Source organism: Petromyzon marinus, unplaced genomic scaffold, assembly GCF_048934315.1.
Source record: "Petromyzon marinus isolate PM22_M1 ecotype Great Lakes invasive population unplaced genomic scaffold, UKy_Petmar_22M1.pri1.0 PM_G_Scaffold_11, whole genome shotgun sequence".
NCBI lineage: Eukaryota > Metazoa > Chordata > Hyperoartia > Petromyzontiformes > Petromyzontidae > Petromyzon > Petromyzon marinus.
In genome coordinates this window covers 5,042,186-5,066,090 of record NW_027422662.1, presented here as the reverse complement: position 1 = coordinate 5,066,090, position 23,905 = coordinate 5,042,186, and the positions used below count along the sequence as shown (strand labels likewise).

At 52.5% G+C, this 23,905-nt stretch overlaps 1 protein-coding gene and 1 pseudogene across 1 annotated transcript in view; one reads left to right on the top strand and one right to left on the bottom strand.

The window, feature by feature from the left end:
* LOC142908979 (cadherin-2-like) overlaps positions 1-23,741 on the top strand; it is a 38,059-nt gene extending 14,318 nt beyond the window's left edge. The window contains exons 8-12 of the mRNA XM_076059665.1: positions 1,055-1,283; positions 8,388-8,609; positions 8,955-9,093; positions 10,448-10,588; positions 21,859-23,741. Coding sequence (XP_075915780.1) covers positions 1,055-1,283; positions 8,388-8,609; positions 8,955-9,093; positions 10,448-10,588; positions 21,859-22,122 — 995 coding nt within the window. The 3' untranslated portion in view covers positions 22,123-23,741. The remainder of the gene's footprint in view (positions 1-1,054; positions 1,284-8,387; positions 8,610-8,954; positions 9,094-10,447; positions 10,589-21,858) is intronic.
* On the bottom strand, positions 16,323-21,078 carry LOC142908891 (uncharacterized; annotated as a pseudogene).
* Positions 23,742-23,905: the final 164 nt, after the last annotated feature.

Sequence of the window (23,905 nt, the reverse complement as noted above, 5' to 3'; positions counted from 1 at the left end):
CACCTGCCTGGGTATTTTGTACCATCGGACACTCCACCCCCACAACTCCCAATCGGTGATGGGGCAGTTGTGGAGAGAGTGGAGAGTTTCCCATACCTGGGCAGTGTGCTTATGACTGGCTCCAGTTTAACAGCAGAGGTTTCACTCCGAATCAGTCGAGCGGCAATATCTTTTCATCGGTTGCGTAATGCTGTGTGGAAGCTACCTGGTCTGTCGCTCCGCACTAAGCTTCAGGTCTTCTCGGCCACGGTCATTCCCTCCCTTCTCTACGCTTGCGAAACGTGGACCCCCCTAGTGGAACATCTTCGCCGGTTAGAAACATTTAGGCTGGCCTGCCTACGATCCATCCTGGGTTTAACCAGACTGGATTGTGTGAGGAGCTCACAAATCCTTGAAAGATCTGGGCAGGGTCCCATCGGTGAGCTCCTCCGGCAGGCAAGGCTGCGATGGCTGGGTCATGTAGCCCGCATGCCCATCCACCGCATGCCGAAACAGCTTTTGTTTGGCCGGATTGAGGGGGCTAAGCGGGCGCGGCACGGGCTAGAGAAGAGATGGAGTGATGTGGTACAGGAGGACGTGGAGCTGAGTGGACTTGCCGATGACTGGTACCAGCGGTGTCAAGATCGGCCTCTGTGGAGGAGGCTCGTGAAGGATGCTACTGGGCAGTTGGAGGCGGTCGCCCTCCAACAACAACGGAGGGCGGAGGAGCGACGCTCAGAACAACGAGCGGAGCGCCGGGTGGCTAAAGCACAGCAGGTTGGCACAGTAGGGGGCACAGGTGGTGCATAAGCCAGTCATCTCAGTCAGTCGACCCGTGGCACCTGGGTCTGCCCAGTGACCTCCTGCCAGCGGGCGTTCGACACTTCACGTGGCCTCACGGTGCATATAGCCTGGCACAAGTGTCGTGGTGACGTCACCGCCACTTAGTGGCGAATGGCGGTTGTTGTTGTGTACGTGTGTGTGTACATGTGTGTGTGTGTGTGTACGTGTGTGTGTGTGTACATGTGTGTGTGTACGTGTGTGTGTGAGTACGTGTGTATGTGTGTGTGAGCAGGCTCCCCCCGTCGCGAGCGGTACCGCCACGCTGGAGTTGCTGCTGAGCGACGTCAACGACAACGCCCCCACGGCCGCCGTGTGGCCGCGTGGGGCCGCCGCGTGCCCCCGCACCGGCGTCGCCGTCGTCGCCTCGGACGCCGACGAGGACCCCAACGGCCGCCCCTTCCGCTTCCGGCTGGCGCCCGGCGGCGGCGGCGACGACGACTGGACGCTCCGCCAGGTCGACGGTGAGCGCGGCCGGGGGGGGGGAACGCACCGCTCGGGAGATGGCGCTCGCCGTCGTCGTCATTGTCATCATCATTGTCGTCATCGTCGTCATCATCAACGTCGTCGTCATTGTCATTATCGACGTCGTCATCGTCGTCATTGTTGTAGTCGTCATCGCCGTCATCATCGTCATTATGAACGTCGTCGTCATCGTCATTGTCATCATTGTCGTCATCATCGTCATCATCAACGTCGTCATCATTGTCGTCTTCTTTGGTTCTTTCGGTAAGTTCTCGTAGAATGAGAATAAAATAATAAAATAACACAATAAAATTCTCATGACGTTTCGGCCACAGGTGAAAGGTACAGACCTGTCGGAACGACAGAGCTTCAATGAACGATGTTAAGATTTGTAGCGACTTTAAGCTGGTTGGGAGAAGTGAGGCACCTTGACAAAGGTGTTTACATATTAAATAGCTGAGGGATTAGCTTGTGACTGGTCACAGGGATGGCTATGTTAAAGTCAAAACCTACACATCCACAGAAGCAACTAGTAATTTAGCATTGAAATAGCTAAGGGATTAGCTTGTGACTGGTCACAGAAATAGATGTTAAAGTAAAGGCCTACACATCCACAGAGCTTCAATGAACGCTGTTACGATTCGTAGCGACTTTAAGCTGGTTGGGAGAAGTGAGGCACCTTGACAAAGGGGTTTACATATCAAATAGCTGAGGGATTAGCTTGCGTGTGTGTGTGGGGAGCGATGGTGTAGCGGTTAGCGCGCTGCGCTATGAACCTGGCGACCCGGGTTCGATTCCCGCTCACGGCCAACACCAGTGACGATTATCTGAACCGGTCCCGGGCCTCCCCTAGGTCGACTCAGCCTCAAATGAGTACCTGGTGCGGTGTGTAAACATCGCCACTAGAGAGACAAAGGCGGTCGGGCGTGGTGCTGGCCACCCACCCCCTCGTGTACCATTCCGGCCTTCATAGGTGCTCGCTAACAGAACTTGCCCCTACAGTCTGTTACAGGCTATATGGGGGATCTTTATCTTTGTCTTTGTAGTTTGTGACTGGTCACGGAAATGGCTATGTTAAAGTCAACAGCATTAATTGATCAGACCAAACAGTTTTCATTGAAACCCTCTGCTGCCAGACCACCAAGATTATATGGCCTCCAAAGATACACAAAGAAGATACACCCCTTCTTCTTTAGTTCTTTCGGTAAAGTCACGTAGAATGAGAATAAAATAATAAATTGATAAAATAAAATAACACAATAATATTCTCACGACGTTTCGGCCACAACACAAGCGGCCTTCATCAGATGAAGGGACGAGACTGTCTGGAGGACAGCGCTGGAGTGAAAAAGCCACGCTCAGATCGCGACCTTTAAGCTGTGTGAGAAGAAACATAGCACCTTGACAAAAAAATTAGCATAGAATTTAGCATTGAAATGGCTGAGTGATTAGCTTGTGACTGGTCACAGAAATGGCTATGTTAAAGTTAAAGCATACACATCCGCAGAGGCACCCCTTGACAAAGGAATTCGCATAGAATTTAGCATTGAAATAGCTAAGTTAAAGCATACACATCCGCAGAGGCACCCCTTGACAAAGGAATTAGCATAGAATTTAGCATTGAAATAGCTGAGTGATTAGCTTGTAACTGGTCACAGAAATAGCTATGTTAAAGTCAGAGCATACACATTCACAGAGGCACCTAGTACAAATCAAACAGGAGAATTTAGCATTGAAATAACTAGGCGAATTTAGCATTGAAATAACTGAGTGATTAGCTTGTGACTGGTCACAGAAATGGCTATTTTGAAGTCAAGGCCTACACATCTGAGCTATTCACAGTAACTGGGTATACACTACAATATATAATGAATACTATATAGTGAACCAATAAAAAACTAAAATATATATTACCTCAATGTTATCAATAAACTCTATATATTCTCCAATCAGCTAAGCTACCAACAATAAGTCGTTATATATCACAATGCTATATGGTGAAAAAATGGGGGGATTCTTACCCTCAACTTTAGCAACATGGATAGCTACGGGCCCCGTTCAGACGGACGAGTTTATCTATGGTCAGAACAGAGGAGGGGGAGAGAGACAGCTGCGAGGCGCTGTTATACTCCATGTTGTAAACCATACCATTAACCGTGGTGTGAGAGGTATTAAGAGTCAATGTCAGCGAAAGAGCTGCGGTCTGAAGGTCATCGTAAAATACAATTAATTAAGAACGGAAATGGTTTAAAACATCTTTCCAATGGTTACTAAGCCAGAATCCATCTTCTCGGTTGAAATTGTCTCTGTGCTTGTATATGTGAATGGCCTCATGAACGAATCTCTCATGGTAGCCAGTTGGTGTGCAAAGAACCTCCTATCTCCGGTTGTAGCCAACGTATTCATGGAAAAATTTGAAACTGACGCCATCCAGACTGCCACTCTACGCCCGACCTTATGGAAGAGGTACGTGGATGACACCTTTGTCATCTGGCTACATGGCCAGCCTGCTCTAGAACAATTTCGCGACCACATCAATTCCATACACCCAGCCATCAGATTTACCATGGAGGTCGAAAAAAATGGCAAACTACCCTTTTTGGATGTTTTAATTAAAAGGAGACATGATGGTTCAATGAGCCACTCTGTCTACAGGAAAGCTACCCATACAGATGCTTACTTGAAACCCGATTCCCACCACCATCCATCCCAGAAGAACTCCCTCATCAAGACTCTATACCATAGAGCCCAATGCATTTCCGACCAGGAACACATTACCAGTGAACTCAAGCACGTACACCAGGCTCTCAGGGCTAATGGTTACTCCGACTACACAATCCGCAAAGCCATCACTCCAGTCATGAAGAAGGATCCTCTTGTGGAGCCACTCAAAACCATCACCTTACCCTACATTGCAGGGGTCACTAAAAAGATCTCCAAAATCCTGAATAAACACAAGATCCAGGTCCGATTCAACACAGTACATAAAATCGGTGATCTAGTTCCATCTTTAAAAGATGCTGTTCCAGACATACAGTACCCAGGTGTTTACAAACTAAAGTGCCTCTGTGGTAGTAGCTACATTGGAGAAACCAAACGACATATCTCGGACCGCATCCGCGAACATAAAGCGGACATGAAACACGGTAGAATGAACTCCTCTGCCGTGGCAGATCACTGTTATAATTCAGTGGGCTCACATGACATTGACTTCTCCAAGACGGAGGTTCTTTGCAAACCAACCGGCTACCATGAGAGATTCGTTCATGAGGCCATTCACATATACAAGCACAGAGACATTTTTCAACCGAGAAGATGGATTCTGGCTTAGTAACCATTGGAAAGATGTTCAAACCATTTCCGTTCTTAATTAATTGTATTTTACGATGACCTTCAGACCGCAGCTCTTTCGCTGACATTGACTTTTAATACCTCTCACACCACGGTTAATGGTATGGTTTACAACATGGAGTATAACAGCGCCTCGCAGCTGTCTCTCTCCCCCTCCTCTGTTCCGACCATGGATGAACTCGTCCGTCTGAACGGGGCCCGTAGCTATCCGTGTTGCTAAAGTTGAGGGTAAGAATCCACCCATTTTTTTCGCCATATAGCATTGTGATATATAACGACTTATTGTTGGTAGCTTAGCTGATTGGAGAATATATAGAGTTTATTGATAACATTGAGGTAATTTATATTTTAATGTTTTATTGGTTCACTATGTAGTATTCATTATATATTGTAGTGTATACCCAGTTACTGTGAATAGCTCAGATGTGTAGGCCTTGACTTCAACATAGCCATTTCTGTGACCAGTCACAAGCTAATCACTCAGTTATTTCAATGCTAAATTCGCCTAGTTATTTCAATGCTAAATTCTCCTGTTTGAGTTGTACTAAGTGCCTCTGTTAATGTGTATGCTCTGACTTTAACATAGCTATTTCTGTGACCAGTTACAAGCTAATCACTCAGCTATTTCAATACTAAATTCTATGCTAATTCCTTTGTCAAGGGGTGCCTCTGCGGATGTGTATGCTTTAACTTTAACATAGCCATTTCTGTGACCAGTCACAAGCTAATCACTCAGTCATTTCAATGCTAAATTCTATGCTAATTCTTTTGTCAAGGCGCTTTGTTTCTTCTCACACAGCTTAAAGGTCACGATCTGAGCGTGGCTTTTGTCACTCCAGCGCTGTCCTCCAGACAGTCTCGTCCCTTCACCTGATGAAGGCCGCTTGTGTTGTGGCCGAAACGTCGTGAGAATATTATTGTGTTATTTTATTTTATCAATTTATTATTTTATTCTCATTCTACGTGACTTTACCGAAAGAACCAAAGAAGATTAATCCTTGCAGTCACGAAAGCTTTAAATCGAAAGATACACCCCTTCGTCCCATCGTCTCTACTATCAACTCCCCCACCTATAAACTGGCACGTTTTCTTTCTGATATACTACGACCTTTCACTGGAAAAACCACCTCTGCAGTACTAAATTCCACTCACTTGGTATCGATAATCAAAGGCATTTCCCTGTCCCCAGACGACCTGCTTGTCAGTTTTGATGTGGTGTCCTTGTTCACCAAAGTTCCGGTACCTGACACCATCGCTATCATTGAAGACCTGGTTCATCAAGGACTGCACACTGATGTACCCCCCCTGGTGAGACATTGCTTAACCAACACATACTTCACCTGGAATGGAACTTTCTACAAACAAACTGAGGGCACCCCAATGGGCTCCCCCCTATCTCCGGTTGTAGCCAACGTATTCATGGAAAAATTCGAAACTGACGCCATCCAGACTGCCACTCTACACCCGACCTTATGGAAGAACGGGGCTCGTAGCTGTCCGTGGTGCTGAAGTGGAAGGTAAGAATCCACCCGTTTTTTCACCATATAACATTGTGATATATCATTGAGGTAGTTTATATTTTAGTTTTTATTGGTTTACTATATGGTTTTCATTATATAGTGTACTGTATACCCAGTTAATGTTAATAGCTCAGCTTATTGAAGAATATATTGAGTACATTTATTATATTGATGTAATTTAGAATTAGGTTTTTCGCATCGGTTTACTGTATGACAGTTGATTTGTTGCAGCCCCTTTTTGCGTCCATGTACGAGGTGCCTCTGTGGATGTGTAGGCTTTGACTTTAACATCTATTTCTGTGACCAGTCACAAGCTAATCCCTTAGCTATTTCAATGCTAAATTACTAGTTGCCTCTGTGGATGTGTAGGTTTTGACTTTAACATAGCCATTTCCGTGACGAGTCACAAGCTAATCCCTCAGCTATTTGCACAAGCTAACCCCTTTGTCAAGATGCCTCACCTCTCCCAACCAGCTTAAAAGTCGCTACGAATCTTAACAGCGTTCATTGAAGCTCTGTGGATGTGTAGGCCTTTACTTTAACATCTATTTCTGTGACCAGTCACAAGCTAATCCGTTAGCTATTTAAATGCTAAATTACTAGTTGCCTCTGTGGATGTGTAGGTTTTGACTTTAACATAGCCATTCCTGTGACCAGTCACAAGCTAATCCCTCAGCTATTTGCACAAGCTAACCCCTTTGTCAAGGTGCCTCACCTCTCCCAACCAGCTTAAAGTCGCTACGAATCTTAACAGCGTTCATAGAAGCTCTGTGGATGTGTAGGCCTTTACTTTAACATCTATTTCTGTGACCAGTCACAAGCTAATCCCTTAGCTATTTCAATGCTAAATTACTAGTTGCCTCTGTGGATGTGTAGGTTTTGACTTTAACATAGCCATTCCTGTGACCAGTCACAAGCTAATCCCTCAGCTATTTGCACAAGCTAACCCCTTTGTCAAGGTGCCTCACCTCTCCCAACCAGCTTAAAGTCGCTACGAATCTTAACAGCGTTCATAGAAGCTCTGTGGATGTGTAGGCCTTTACTTTAACATCTATTTCTATGACCAGTCACAAGCTAATCCCTTAGCTATTTCAATGCTAAATTACTAGTTGCCTCTGTGGATGTGTAGGTTTTGACTTTAACATAGCCATTCCTGTGACCAGTCACAAGCTAATCCCTCAGCTATTTGATATGTAAACACCTTTGTCAAGGTGCCTCAATTCTCCCAACCAGCTTAAAAGTCGCTACGAATCTTAACATCGTTCATTGAAGCTCTGTCGTCCCGAGAGTTCTGTACCTTTCACCTGAAGACGGCCGCTTGCGTTGTGGCCGAAACGTCGTGAGAATTTCATTGTGTTATTTTATTATTTTATTCTCATTCTACGTGACTTTACCGAAAGAACCAAAGAAGATGAATCCTTGCAGTCACGGAAGCTTTAAATCGAAATTTAAATCATCGTCGTCGTCGTTGTCATTGTCGTCATTTACATTGACAAACTAATTTCCGTGACGCTTGCCATTGTTGTTGTTTTGATTTAAATCTTTCCTGACTGCAGGGATTCATATTCTTGCTTCTCTCGGTAAAGTCACCACCACGTAGAAGGGAAACAATAAAATAATAAAAATATACAAAATAAAATTATCACGACGTTTCGACTGCAACACAAGCAATCATCGTCAGGTGTGAAAAACACAGCGAGAACATTCGAAATTTTCTTGCTGTGGTTTCCACACCTGACGATGATTGCTTGTGCTGCAGTCGAAACGTCGTGAGAATGTCATCGTTTTATTTTTAAATTATTTTATTGTTTCCCTTTCTACGTGGTGACTTTACCGAAAGAACCAAGAATATTGTTTCTAGATTTGAAGCTTTCGTGACTGCAAAGATCCATGCTCTTTGGTTCTATTCGGTAAAGTCACGTAGGTAAAATTAAAAGAACAAAAATCACGACGTTTTGGCCACAACACAAGTGGCCTTCATCAGGTGAAGGGACCGTGCTGTCATGAGGACAGCGTTGGAGTGCGGTCCCTTCACCTGATGAAGGCCACTTGTGTTGTGGCCAAAACGCGTGATTTTTGTTGTTTTATTTTTTACCTACGTGGTGACTTTACCGAATAGAACCAAGAATAATGTTGTTGTTGTTGTTTACTTCCTCGCCCCTCCCCCCGGCACCTCCGACGGCCCCGCGCCTGTCCACGTGCTGCGTCCCCCCGGCGGCGGCGGCGGCGCAGGCAACAGCTCGCAGCTGCTGGCCAAGTCGTCGCTGGCGGAGGGGCTCCACTGGGTGGCGCTGCTCGTCGGGGACTCGGGCACGCCGCCGCTGAGCGCCGTGCGGCAGCTGCAGGTGGCGCTCTGCGCCGCGTGCGACCGCCGCGGCCGCTGCCTCCACGCCAGCGCCGCCAGCGGAGCCGCCAGCGCCGTCTCGGCCATCGTCGTGTTGGTGATCTTACTGGGTCAGCTCCTCACTCACTCCTACTACTCACTCACTCCTCCTTCTCCTCCTCCTCCTCCCTCACTCACTCCTCACTCACTCACTCACTCCTCCTTCTCCTTCACTCACTCCTCACTCACTCACTCACTCCTCCTTCTCCTCCCTCCTCCTCCCCCTCCTCCCTCTCCTCATCCGCCCTCCTCCTGCACCTCATCCTGACCCACGACCCCCGCTCCGACCCCGTGACCCCGGCACCTCATCCTGACCCACGATCCCGCTCCGACCCCGTGACTCCGCCCTGCCCCCACACCTCATCCTGACCCACGACCCCCGCTCCGACCTCGTGACCCCGTGACCCCCGCACAAGCGTTCTAGGCTCCCTTCTCTTGGCGTTGGAGTTGAAACGGCGTCGCCATGGAGACAAAGTGGGCAGGTGGAGCCTCGCGGAGCCGCGCGGAGACGCGGCCACCGAATACACGGAGCAGGGCGGGGGGGAGGAGGATCGGGTGAGGTGGTGACATCACCCACAGTGACATCACCCACAGTGACACCACCCACAGTGATACCACCCACGGTGACACCACCCACGGTGACACCACCCACAGTGACATCACCCACAGTGACACCACCCACAGTGACACCATCCACGGTGACACCACCCACAGTGACATCACCCACAGTGATACCACCCACGGTGACACCACCCACGGTGACACCACCCACAGTGACATCACCCACAGTGATACCACCCACGGTGACACCACCCACGGTGACACCACCCACGGTGACACCACCCACAGTGACATCACCCACAGTGACACCACCCACAGTGACATCACCCACAGTGACACCACCCACAGTGACACCACCCACAGTGACATCACCCACAGTGACACCACCCACAGTGACACCAACAACAACAACCGCCATTCACCACTAAGTGGCGGTGACGTCACCACGACGCTTGTGCCAGGCTATGTGCACCCTGAGGCCGCGTGAAGTGTCGAACGCCAGCGGGCAGGATGTCACGGGGCAGACCCAGGTGCCACGGGTCGACTGACTGTGCCAACTTGCTATGCTTTAGCCACCCAGCCCTCCGCTCATTGTTGTGAGTGTCGCTCCTCCGCCCTCCGTTGTTGTTGGAGGGCGACTGCCTCCAACTGCCCAGTAGCAGCGTCCTTCACGAGCCTCCTCCACAGAGGCCGATCTTGACACCGCTGGTACCAGTCATCGGCAAGTCCACTCATCTCCACGTCCTCCTGTACCGCATCACTCCATCCCTTCTCTAGCCTGTGCCGCGCCCGTTTAACCCCCTCGATCCGGCCGAACAAAAGCTGTTTCGGCATGCGGTGGCTGGGCATGCGGGCTACATGACCCAGCCATCGCATTTCAAGGATTTGTGAGCTCCTCACACAAACCAGCCTGGTTAAACCCAGGATGGATCGTAGGCAGGCTAGCCTAAATGTTTCTAACCGGCGAAGATGTTCCATTAGGGGGGTCCACGTTTCGCAAGCGTAGAGAAGGAAGGGAATTACCGCGGCCGAGAAGACCTGAAGCTTAGTGCGGAGCGACAGACCAGGTAGCTTCCACACAGCGTTACGCAACCGATGAAAAGATATTGCCGCTCGACTGTGACACAGTGACACCACCCACAGTGACACGGACGATGCGGTGTAATGAGATGGCGTGCGCTGAGACTGTGGTGAGGCTGTGGTGAGGCTGTGGTGAGGCTGCGGTGAGACTGTGGTGAGGCTGTGGTGAGACTGTGGTGAGACTGCGGTGAGGCTGTGGTGAGGCCGTGGTGAGACTGTGGTGAGGCTGTGGTGAGACTGTGGTGAGGCTGCGGTGTCTGCACTGCAGGACTACGATGCGACGTTGCTGCGCTTTGAACCACCGCCATCACCGCCGTCACCGCCGTCACCGCCGTGCGGCGCTTGTCCCGGATCACTCCGCCTGGGAGAGACCGTGCTGCCCAGAGACATGGCAGCCTTCATCGGTAAGGTCGGTGCCACCGCCACCATCACAACAACACTCACTTGAACAACATCACCACCATCACACACCGCTCACTTGAACATCATCACACACCACTCACTTGAACATCATCACCACCATCACCATCACACAACACTCACTTGAACCACCACCACCACCACCATCACACAACAACAACAACAACTGCCATTCGCCGCTAAGTGGCGGTGACGTCACCACGATGCTTGTGCCAGAACATGAGCACCTTGAGGCCACGTGGAGTGTCGAACGCCCGCTGGCAGGAGGTCACGGGGCAGACCCAGGTGCCACGGGTCGACTGACTGAGATGACTGGCTGATGCACCACCTGTGCCCCCTACTGTGCCAACCTGCTGTGCTTTAGCCACCCGGCGCTCCGCTCGTTGTTGTGAGCGTCGCGCCTCCGCCCTCCGTTGTTGTTGGAGGGCGACTACCTCCAACTGCCCAGTAGCGTCCTTCACGAGCCTCCTCCACAGAGGCCGATCTTGACACCGCTGGTACCAGTCATCGGCAAGTCCACTCAGCTCCACGTCCTCCTGTACCACATCACTCCATCTCTTCTCTAGCCCGTGCCGCGCCCGCTTAGCCCCCTCAATCCGGCCGAACAAAAGCTGTTTCGGCATGCGGTGGCTGGGCATGCGGGCTACATGACCCAGCCATCGCAGCCTTGCCCGCCGGAGGAGCTCACCGATGGGACCTTGCCCAGATCTTTCAAGGATTTGTGAGCTCCTCACACAATCCAGTCTGGTTAAACCCAGGATGGATTGTAGGCAGGCCAGCCTAAATGTTTCTAACCGGCGAAGATGTTCTATTAGGGGGGTCCACGTTTCGCAAGCGTAGAGAAGGGACGGAATGACCGTGGCCGAGAAGACCTGAAGCTTAGTGCGGAGCGACAGACCAGGTAGCTTCCACACAGCGTTACGCAACCGATGAATAGATAGCTGCTCGACTGATTCGGAGTGAGACCTCTGCTGTTAAACTGGAGCCAGTCATAAGCACACTGCCCAGGTATGGTAAACTCTCCACTATCTCCACAATTGCCCCATCACCGATTGGGAGTTGTGGGGGTGGAGTGTCCGATGGTACTAAATACCCAGGCAGGTGCTTAGTTTTGGTGGGGCTGATGGTAAGGCCCCACCTCTTAGTGGCACGCTCCAGTCTCAGCAGCAGCGTCTCCAACTCCTCCTCTGACTGAGCAGCTATTACCAAATCATCAGCATACATAACGTGGTTGAGCAATAGGGAGCCATCCCTTGACCGCACCCGGGCATCGATCAGCCTCCCATTATATCTGTACCATATGGAGATTCCCTCGGTACAGCTACTGAATGTTTCACGAACTACGTGGTCAAAATAGATGTTAAATAATGTGGGAGCCAGAGGACATCCCTGTCGCACCCTAAGGTGTACAGGGAATGGCTGTGACTCCCGGCCACGTAGTTTTACCCGAGCCCGCTCACCATCATGAAGGTCCTTAATGATCGTGAGCAGAGGGTCAGGTACTCGAAAAGCACGAAGAACGACCCAGAGCCCAGGCCTACTGATGGTATCATAGGCCTTGACCAGGTCAATAAAGCAGAGATGTAGGTCTTGTTGGAATTCCCTACACCTCTGCTGTAGCAGATGGACAGAAAATATGGCATCTGTACAGGACCGCCCTTTCCTGAATCCGCATTGGGGCTCCGCAAGCCTCTCCTCAGCGTGCCTGGCAAGGCGATGCTGAATAATCCTTGCCAGGACCTTTCCCGGCACACTGAGGAGTAAGATGCCCCTATAGTTGTTACAGTCTGTGCGGTCCCCCTTCTTAAAAAGGGGGACCACCAGGGCATCCTTCCAATCCTGCGGAACCCGTCCAGTGGTCCAGACTGTTGTTATGATGTCATATAGGGCAGTCTGTGCACAAACGCCACCCTCCCTCAGCATTTCGCTTGGGAGATCATCTTTGCCCGTTGCCTTTCCTGGTCTCAGACTCCGGATCGCCCTCAGTACTTCCTGAACAGATGGCACTTCAGCCAGCCACTCACAGGGGGTGACTTCTTCCAATATTTGAGGCACCGCAGCCTCAGCAGGGTCATCCTCACTTTGTGCCACGATGTTTTCCTGGCTGAGGGATTTTCCCTCCCCCAGGACCTCACAAAAATGCTCAGCAAATCTGCAAACCTGTTCCTGGGGGTCGGAGATTGGATCACCATTTTTCCCCCTAATGATGGAAATAGGTGTGGCGCTGCAGGTTACTTTTTTGATGGAGTTAAATAGAGATTTGTGATCACAGGCCACTGAGGCAGACTCCATCTCCTCAGCAACCCGCGACCACCACCCATCCTTGCAGCGCCTCACGGCTCTCCGAACCTCCGAGCGAAGGCTGCGGTAAGCCTCCTCATTCTCTGACGTGGGATTCTGTAGCCGATGACAGTGGGCCTGTCGCTTTTTCTCAACCATCCTGAACACCTCCTCTGTCAGCCAGGGTCTCTGGGGAGGTCTGGACCGCGTACCTAAAGCAGCCATTGCAGCTGCATGAGTCACAGTCCTAAACCTCGCCCATTTACCCTCGACATCAGGAGGAGTGGGGGACGATGCCAACCCCAGCCGCAGGCGATGATGAAATTCTCGCTTGCAACTTTCATCAGATAACCGAGACCAGGCCACTTTTGGTTGGAATGGGGTCCTGGATGTACACCCACCACCAGAGCGGAAGAATGGGCGGCGGATCTTACAGATGACAAGTCGATGGTCAGAGGGCAGATCAGCTCCACGGTAGGTCCTGGTGTCAAAGACATGGGCTCGCATCCGCTGGTCCGGCACTATGTAGTCCAGCAGATGTTCGTGCTTGGACCCGGCATGCATCCATGATGTTGTGTGGATGCGCCGATGCCGGAACAGCGTGTTGGTAATTACAAGTCCATGGGCTGCACAAAAATCTAGCATCCTCCTACCGTTGTTATTAAGCTGATCCGGCTCATGCCCTCCAATCACTCCAGGCCAGGTGACAGCATCATGACCAACTCGGGCATTGAAGTCACCCAACAAGATGACTCTATCCCGAGGGGCCACTTTCGCCAGCACCTGTGACAGGAGGCCATAGAAGGCATCTGACTCATCGGCTTTGCCTGCATCCCTCCACGGATGTTTGTCTTCGGTGGGGGCATAAGTAACCACGACCACCAATCCTCGCGTCCGATTGATGGGAAGGCGAGCTCAAAGTAGCCTGGGGTTTACAGCTTCCCACACCTCACCGCCACGCTCCCACGCCCCCTTCATTTTTTTGTTCAAAATAAGAGCCACACCCTGTTTGGCAGTCTCCTGCCCCGAGTAGAGAACTGTCCACCCCTCATGGTGGCAGGAGCCAGAACCGGTACACCGGACCTCCTAAATGCCACAGAGATCCAGGCGGTACCGGTCCAGCTCCCGACAGAGGAGTGGTAGCCTCTCCACCGCAGTGAGCGTTCAAATATTCCACGTGGCCATCCGTAGTGGCTTTTCGTTGTTTCTGGAGGAGCCCCGAGGGTTGAGATTCAATCTCCTGGCTCCGCCAATTGGGGTTTGGCCAGGAAACGTCATAGACGCCTGTCCCCCCGGGGCCTCCGGCACAAGCTTATTTGTTACATATGTAGTGTTGTAAGGATGAGCAGACTTCTTTAGGAGGCACACTCTGTTTATTGTATTATTTCCTTATACAATGCTTAACACACACAGAGGGATATTCGGTCCCCTCACCCGATACCCTAGGGAGGTACAGCCTCCGGACTTGGCGGGACTCACACGTCTACCGCTAACCTCCTTGATACCTAAGGAGGTACAGCCTCCGGACTTGGCGGGACTCACACGTCTACCGCTAACCTCCTTGATACCTAAGGAGGTACAACCTCCGGACTTGGCGGGACTCACACGTCTACCGCTATCCTAGTCCTCCGGCTAGGACCTAGGGGAGGCTATCTGACCCACCGCTGGCCCGGTGGGTCCTGACCACTGGGTATGCCGAGCCTTAGCCCTTAGAAGGGCTGGGAGGCTGGTCCAGGGTCCTAGCTAGGCTTCAGCCCAGTCTTCTGTCTTCGTGCAGGGAAAGAACTCCCCGAGGTCCGTTGGGTCACCCGTCTTATACTCCTTCGTGGCCAGGTAGAACCAATCATACATTCCCATGTGGAACCGTCTGATTGGTTCGTACAAAACCCTGGCTACGATCCGTTTCACCTCGACTGACCCCAACCTTTGTACCCAGGGGTAATGCTGCACTGCCCTGGTGGCAATGCAGGTTACGCAACAGCGCGTAGTTAACACCTCTACATCACCCTCTCCTTCGGAAGCTCCAGCCGTCCTGGCTGCAACAATGGGAAACTCCGAAATTACCAACGGTAGAAGAATTGTGAGTGTGCCTCACGAAAAACAAGAACAAGAACAATAAAACCCCTATAAATACCCCCCTTAACAACATAACGTATGTACAAGGCACTAGACATGCCAAAGAACATCATAACAACCGGCGAGATTTCGCGCGCGTGTGTTTCGCGGGACCATTGTAGGGGATGGCAGGCTTTGTCGGCGGCACAAGGGAAGGAGGAGGATGAGCAAGAGCATCCGGTGGGCCTTTAGGCATCTCCACGCGGACACCTGCTGCTCCACGGTCCATTGAGGTCGAACGTGGCCTGCATGGAGCCGTCACTCCCGCGTCATCTGCAGGAGGAATGACACGCCTGCGCTGTGGATTAGGCACCAATGGGGCAACATCTGGCTCGTCGGACGCGTCGCACACTCGGCCCCCGTGTCGTGTGTGTTGTGGAGGGACGCGTGGCATGACGAAGGGTTTCAACCGAGAGGGGTGAACGCACCAGCGACGCCGTCCCCAGCGAATTTTAACACATTGGGGACGCAGGACTTCCACTACCTCAACCGGGCCTCGCCATGGTCTGAGGAGTTTGGCCGACGTGGACACCGGCACCTGGGGGCAGTGGAGCCATGCCCTGTCTCCCGGTGCCCACGGATGCGTGTACGTCCGAGGGTCATGCAGTCGCAAATTCGCCCGTTGGCGGGAAGCAGAATTTTCAATGGCGGCCTCCCGTGCCTCGGCCAACTTACGGAGGCTGAATCGCAAGTGGTCAACGAGCTTTGACTTTTGCGGTGGCTGTTCGATTTCCAGCCGAACGTCGGCGGGAGGAAAGGCATCCCTGCCGTACATTAGAAAGAACGGGGAAAATCCCGTCGCCGCTTGAGGTGCCATACGGTATGCGGTGAGGACCCCCGGAACCTGTAAGTCCCAATCGAGGTGGGATTCATCGACCTGATGGCATAACATAGCGGTGAGAGTTCTATGAAGGCGCTCCACCATGCCGTCGGTCTGGGGATGGTACGGCGAAGTGCGCACTTTCTTAGTGCCCAACAGGCGGCACACATCATTCAGCAAGGCTCCCGAAAAATTTATTCCCTGATCGGTCAGCAACCGTTCTGATGCGCCCTTGTCCAGGACGTAGCCCTGAACAAAGGCGTCCACAACGGCCGCTGCCGACTGGTTGGGGAGGGCCCAGGCCATAGGCCACCGCGTAAAATACTCTACCCCAACCAGAAGGTACTTATTACCCCGTGGCATAGTAGGAAAAGGGCCCAAAATATCGAAAGCCACCAACTCAGCATCCCAATGCATCAACAAGCCGTGCTTCATGACGAATGAATTAAATTTGCCCTGTCTTGGAGCCGCATTATTCGCGTGGCGACGCAACCTCAGTAACGACATGTCATCGCTCTGGTGCCGACCCCATTCGGCCAAAGTTAGCCCCAGCAAATCGTCACTGGCCATTGGATCTGCATGATCCGACATGGGCGCTGAGGCGGCGGGAAGCGTGGCTGACACCGTTGTGAGAGGCGTGACCTGCGCAGGCAGTGGCGGCTTACAACGGCCCGAGCCCAAAAAACATGCACATTTTTGAGCCAGCGGGAGGCGAGACAACGCATCGGCATTTGTGTGTTGTGCACCCCTACGGTAAGTGACATTGAAATCGTACTCCTGAAGGACTTCGAGCCGTCGAGAAAGCAGCCCGGACGGTTGGTCAACCCTCAGAGCGTACTGTAAAGCCGAATGATCAGATCGCACGGTAAAATGCTGACCATACAGGTACGGCCTGTATTGTTGAATAAAAAAAACAATGGCCAGCAGCTCACATCTGGTCACACAGTATCTTTGTTCAGCAAGAGACAAGACTCTGCTACCATAGGCAACAACCCTTTCAATGCCATCAACTTTTTGGGACAGAACACCCCCAATCCCTGTATTGCTAGTGTCGGTGTCCAACACGAATGGCACGGAAAAATCGGGGTACACAAGGGACGGTGCCGCCACGAGCGCGTTCCGCAAGGAGTCGAACGCAGCCTGTTCTGCGTCCCCCCAATGAAACGCCACCCCTTTTGACGTAAGGGCGTGGAGCGGCTTGGCAATCGTCGCGAAGCCAGCAACAAACCGGCGGTAGTACGACGCAAAACCAATAAAACTATGAACATTGCCCGCAGATGTAGGGGTCGGCCAATGTTGAACACATTTGGTTTTTTCAGGGTCGGTAGAGATGCCCAAGCGGCTAACTATGTGGCCCAGATAGCGCACAGACTCACGCAGAAGATAACACTTCTGCGGCTTGAATTTCAAGTTAGTGGCCCGCATTTTCAAGAAGACAGCACGCAACCGTTCGATGTGTTCGCCGAACGTGCGGCTAAAGACGATGACGTCGTCAAGATAAATGAGACATGAGTCCCACCGGAGCCCAGCGAGGACCAGCTCCATGAGCCTCTGGAACGTCCTGGGGCCGAGTGGAGACCCATGGGCAATCTATTAAACTCGAAAAGGCCCTGTGGTGTCCGAAAAGCAGTCTTAGGTTTTGACGCTTCGTCGAGGGGGAGTTGCCAAAACCCCGACAGAAGGTCCAAGGTGGAGAAATAGTGCACCCCTGCCAGGGCATCCAATGACTCGTCCATACGAGGGAGAGGGTAGGCGTCCGCTACCGGGATTTTATTTAGGCGCCGAAAATCAACGCAAAAACAGAGACTGCCATCGTGCTTTTTGACCAGCACTATTGGAGCACCCCAGGGACTAGTGGAGGGAGAAATTATATCGGCCTCCAGCATGTCATCCACAGCCGATTTAACATGCTGTTTCTCCGCCGGGCTAAGCTGAAACGGGTTTTGTCGAATCGGGGCAGCGTCACCAGTATCAATGTGGTGACGCAGCAGCTTGGTACAGCCAATATCAAATTTAGATTTACTGAAGACATCGGAAAATTTTCGCAGAAGAGCGCGCAATTTAATTCGCTGCGAATGAGACAGATCACCCGTGTCTGTGCAAAGCGCGTCCAACCATCTCTCATCCGATTCGGAAGGAGGTGGGACCTGCGGCGTGTCATGCACGTGTCCCACGACTCCGGTCCCCAACGGCACCGGGGTCGCGTGAGCGAGCACAGTTCCTTGTGGAATGACGGTTGTGGACAATCCGACATTCAAAACCTGCAAGAACGGCTCCCTGTCGGCTGCTACGAGGGTCTGTGCAGCCACCAAATCTAACCCCTTAGCAGCTGCGTTTGAAGGCCCCAGCAAAATGCCATGTGCCGAGGCCTCCGGGGCTAGCGGTTTTTTAAGTTGCAAGGGCACGAGCATTTGTGTCCCTGGCGGAATGCGGACTGTGCTCGCGACAAACGCCTGCACCGAGGCACTAGCCATGCGCGGATGTGAGGGTGTGGGCAAGAACGCCATCCGCCGACCCGATGGGAGTTTGATGCAGCCTTGATCTACAAGGATCTTAATAGGCATTTTCGTGAGAAAATCAGTGCCTAACAAACACGGCACGGCAAGGGAAGAAGAGACCAAAATAGGCCCTGCCAATTTAATATCTCCAATCGAAATTTGCGCCCGAATTTGCCCGATAATGCCCAGCGAACTGCCATTAGCGGCGAAACACGGGATAGAAACCCGTTCCAAGGGGCGGCATCGTACGGGCAGTATATTGTAAATCAAATCCGAAATGATCGTAGCTGACGCGCCAGTATCGACTAACACGCGAAATTCCACACCCTCGATTGATCCGACAACCACGGACGAACCTGCCGTCGCCGCGACTACCCTATGGGCCAACTCAGACCACTGCCCAGGTCCGAGTGGCCGCGAACAAACGCCAGAATACCCCCCATCACACGCCGAATCGCGAGCCCTTCTTATGGTGCGTTGCGGTGTGTATGGTGTGAATGAGGGCCGAGCGTGAGAGGCGTCGTGACTTGCCTGGTTTTGCCGCGATGCCGTGGACGTCCTGTAGTCCTGGCCCCGGGATGCGGAGGGGCGTTGTCGAGGCGCATGGCAGTCAGAGGAGATGTGGCCTCGTCGGCCACAGTTGAAGCACGTCACGTCGCCGCGTGGAGAAGGCCATCCCCGCTGCTGGTCGTTGCGGCGACCAGCGTGGTCGGACGATCGCCGGCCCGTTGACCTAGTCGCCATGAAGGCCCGGTCGGGGGAGAACTCGGCGTCCCTGCTGGCAGGCTCCGACGTCGAAGCCGAGGCGGCGATGGTCGATTCCGTGTGGAGCAGCAGATGTGCGTGGATGCACCGAGCGGCTCGTAGCGAGCACATACTGTCGTCATCCACCACTTGGATGACGATGCGCAGCTCGCGCGCCAGCTCCAGCATCTTCTGGAGAATGATGGCGTCGATGGCCTCGTCGTCCATGCGAGGGTAACCCACTCTTACCATCGCCAGTAGAGCGGTCTGGAATGCCAATGGAGACTCTTTAGGGCGGCGTCGCCTGTCGTAAAATCGGCTGTGGACGTCGGATGGAGGCCCGTAGACGTCGGACATCCGTTGGAGGGCCGATTGAAGAGTCGCCCTTTTGTGCCTGGGGATGGTGAGGAGCGAGGCGAGAGCGTCGTCGTCCAGAGTGGCCGGTAGCGCTCGGAGCGCCTGTGCGTCCGACCAGCCCACCATCTCTTGGTGGCTCAGGAAGCGACGCTGGAACACCACCCATTCGCCCCCTTCAGATGTGAATTCCCGGAAGATGGGCAGGCGTTGTTGGAGGGCGGACGTCGTCTCCCCCTCAGCTTGCACCGTCTCGAGCCGGAGATCGGCGATTTCCCGGCCGATAGATTCTACTGTACCGTGTCGGTACAGTGATGACGCGGCGTCCGCTGAGGAACTTGAATTCGCAGCGTCGCGTGCTGATGATGTTGCGGGTTTTGATTGGCCCCCCGCGTTCCCAGGATGCCCCTGGCTTCCGCTTCCGGCGGGATCACGTGGTTCTCTGGCGGGAAAATCAAAATGTCCGCCCCGGCCGATGGCAGGAACGTCTGCCGGCGGTTGACTTGGCCTGCCCGCGACGTCCAAGTTGATCTCCTCGAGAATGGAGGCCGCGGCATGTAGGAGTTGAGCGAGACGGCCGTGTGCTGCCCTGAGTCCGTCCCCCATGGCAGGGGGAGCAACCGGCTGCTCAACCGGTGGCTGGGCGGCCGTCAACGCGGCAGCATTTTCAGTGGAGCTGGCGGTGCTTGCAGGTGAGACAGCGTTATCTTCGTTCTGGCTCCGCGCGTGGGCTGAACTTCTGGTTTCCATTTCCAACCACTCCTGACACCAGTTGTAGTGTTGTAAGGACGAGCAGACTTCTTAAGGAGGCACACTCTGTTTATTGTATTATTTCCTTATACAATGCTTAACACACACAGAGGGATATTCGGTCCCCTCACCCGATACCCTAGGGAGGTACAGCCTCCGGACTTGGCGGGACTCACACGTCTACCGCTAACCTCCTTGATACCTAAGGAGGTACAGCCTCCGGACTTGGCGGGACTCACACGTCTACCGCTAACCTCCTTGATACCTAAGGAGGTACAACCTCCAGACTTGGCGGGACTCACACGTCTACCGCTATCCTAGTCCTCCGGCTAGGACCTAGGGGAGGCTATCTGACCCACCGCTGGCCCGGTGGGTCCTGACCACTGGGTATGCCGAGCCTTAGCCCTTAGAAGGGCTGGGAGGCTGGTCCAGGGTCCTAGCTAGGCTTCAGCCCAGTCTTCTGTCTTCGTGCAGGGAAAGAACTCCCCGAGGTCCGTTGGGTCACCCGTCTTATACCCCTTCGTGGCCAGGTAGAACCAATCATACATTCCCACGTGGAACCGTCTGATTGGTTCGTACAAAACCCTGGCTACGATCCGTTTCACCTCGACTGACCCCAACCGTTGTACCCAGGGGTAATGCTGCACTGCCCCGGTGGCAATGCAGGTTACGCAACAGCGCGTAGTTAACACCTCTACACATATTTAAGTTCAAATCGTAGTTTCGCGGTAATTTTTTGAAGGTGGAGGGGTTACCAGCCCCTCTACCCATCCAGAGCCCCCGTTTAGCCCCTGTGGTGGTCACAGACGCCATGAGGGGAGGAACCAATCGGAATTGGCCCTCCCCCCACAGCACTGTCCACGACAGAGTTGCCCGTCCGGCACCACGAAGTAGGGGGTTGAACACCATCACCACCATCATCACACCACTCACTTGAACATCACCACCATCAAAACACTCACTTGAACATCATCACCATCACACACCACTCACTTGAACACCATCACCACCATCACACACCACTCACTTGAACACCATCACCACCGTCACACACCACTCACTTGAACACCATCACCACCATCACACACCACTCACTTGAACACCATCACCACCATCACACACCACTCACTTGAACCACCATCACACACCACTCACTTGAACCATTACCATCACCACCATCACAACACTCACTTGAACACCATCACACACCACTCACTTGAACATCACAACACTCACTTGAACATCATCACCATCACACACCACTCACTTGAACACCATCACCACCATCACACACCACTCACTTGAACACCATCACCACCGTCACACACCACTCACTTGAACACCATCACCACCATCACCACCATCACACACCACTCACTTGAACACCATCACCACCATCACACACCACTCACTTGAACCACCATCACACACCACTCACTTGAACCATCACCATCACCACCATCACAACACTCACTTGAACACCATCACACACCACTCACTTGAACATCACCACCATCACCACCATCACACACCACTCACTTGAACACCATCACCATCACACACCACTCACTTGAACATCACCACCATCACACACCACTCACTTGAACACCATCACCATCACACACCACTCACTTGAACATCACAACCATCACCACCATCACACACCACTCACTTGAACCACCACCGCTGCGCCTGCAGAGTTTGCGTGCGGCCGATGCCGATGAGATGTCACCTCCGTACGACTCGCTGGCCGTCTTCGCGTACGAGGGCTCCGGCTCCGAGGCCGGCTCACTGAGCTCACTGAGCTCACTGAACTCCTCACTGAGCTCCTCACTGAGCGGCTCCTCACCGTGGGACGCCGACCACAGCCACGGGGTCCTGGACACGTGGGGGCCGAACTTCTTCCACAATCTGTCGGACTTCCACAAGCTGGCGGACTTGTACGCTGGCGACTCAGACTGAGAACATCCACCACTACCACTACTACCACTATCACCACTACTACTACACTCACTACTACCACTGCGACTACCACTACCACCACTATCACCACTACTACCACTACACTCACCACTACTACTACCACTATCACCACTATCACCACTACTACCACTACTATTACACTCACCACTACTACTACCACCACTACTACCACTATTACCACTACACTCACCACTACTACTACCACCACTACTACTACCATCACTATCACCACTACCACCACTACCACCACACCCACCACTACCACCACTATCACCACACCCACCACTACCACCACACCCACCACTACCACCACACCCACCACTACTACCACTATCACCACTACTACCACTATTACCACCACACCCACCACTACCACCACTATCACCACTACTACTACCACTACTACCACTACCATCACTATCACCACTACTACCACCACTACCACCACTATCACCACTACCACCACTACCACCACACCCACCACTACCACCACTATCACCACACCCACCACTACCACCACACCCACCTCACGTCCTGCTGCTGCTGATGTTGATGTTTCAGTTCTGTTTTTAATCCGCCCTTGAGGACAAGAGCGTCGTTTGATTATCAAGGGCGTAGTTTAATTATTATAAATTAAGAACCTTAGCTTGATTTATCACTTGCGCTGCTGAGGAAGGACACCACCGTGACACTCGTCACGGAACAACAACACATCGTACGGTCCACGTGATGTACCGCACAAGCAGCAGAGCAATCCCGTACCGTAATGCCGTACCACCGTGCTCTCACCCTTGCGGGGTAGGCAAAGACTGCTAGTCACGGTGGCTAGGAGATGAACCCACGTCCTCCTGGTACGCAGGTCGTGGGTTCACTCCAGACCCTGACACGGCCTCCTGCTGCTGCTCCTGTGTATTTGGAGTTTGCGCGTCTCCCCATGGCAGTGCGAGTTTTCTCCTGGTGCTCCGGTGTTTTCCCCCGCTCCGCATTTAGAAACAACGTCTCTACGGCATGTTTATTTTTCGTGAGCATTTAGCTGCTGCTGTAAGTGTTCCACGCGTTGAGTTATCGCTTCTCTGTTTTTGTTATATACATGTGTACCCGGTAAAATAAAAAAAATAAACGTTTCTCAGTATCGCGGTCACAGCGCGCGCCCCTTGTACCGCGATGTTCGCGAACGTCACCTCGACTCTTAACGCCGCTTTTTTTTCGCGCCCGTTTAAGGGGGGGGGGGTCAGGTCGTCGCGTCGAGTTTAAAATGTTTGTTCACGCACCGCCCCCCTCCGGTCCTTCACTCGAGGCTGAAGGCGACCTAGGGGATCGATTTTCAGGAGCTCAGCCACGTGCAGCTCCGACCTCATCGAAACCGGTGATGTCAACAACGCCGAAAGTTGCGAAGGGCCGAGTTGACACTCGCGACGGGGTTTCACGAACTCGCGACCTTTCCCAACGTATTTCCTCACGTCGAACAAGCAAAAAAAAGGGCACGGAATTACTCGCAGATTTTAAGTGCTTTAATTTCGAGCGTACACTTGACGTCGCCCTTACGAGACGGCACTCGATGAAGCGATATTACAGCAACGAACAGAACAAAATGAACATTTACTTTACAATCGCAACGTATATAATACCACGAAAGTCCACGCCCGCCAGTGACGTTATACTGCTCCTGTTCTGTCAAGCGTGTTTATTAAACAGTTTATGGCCAGTTCATTGCTACTGACGTGAACCATGTGTTGCCTATTCCGAATTACCCAGCTTGTTG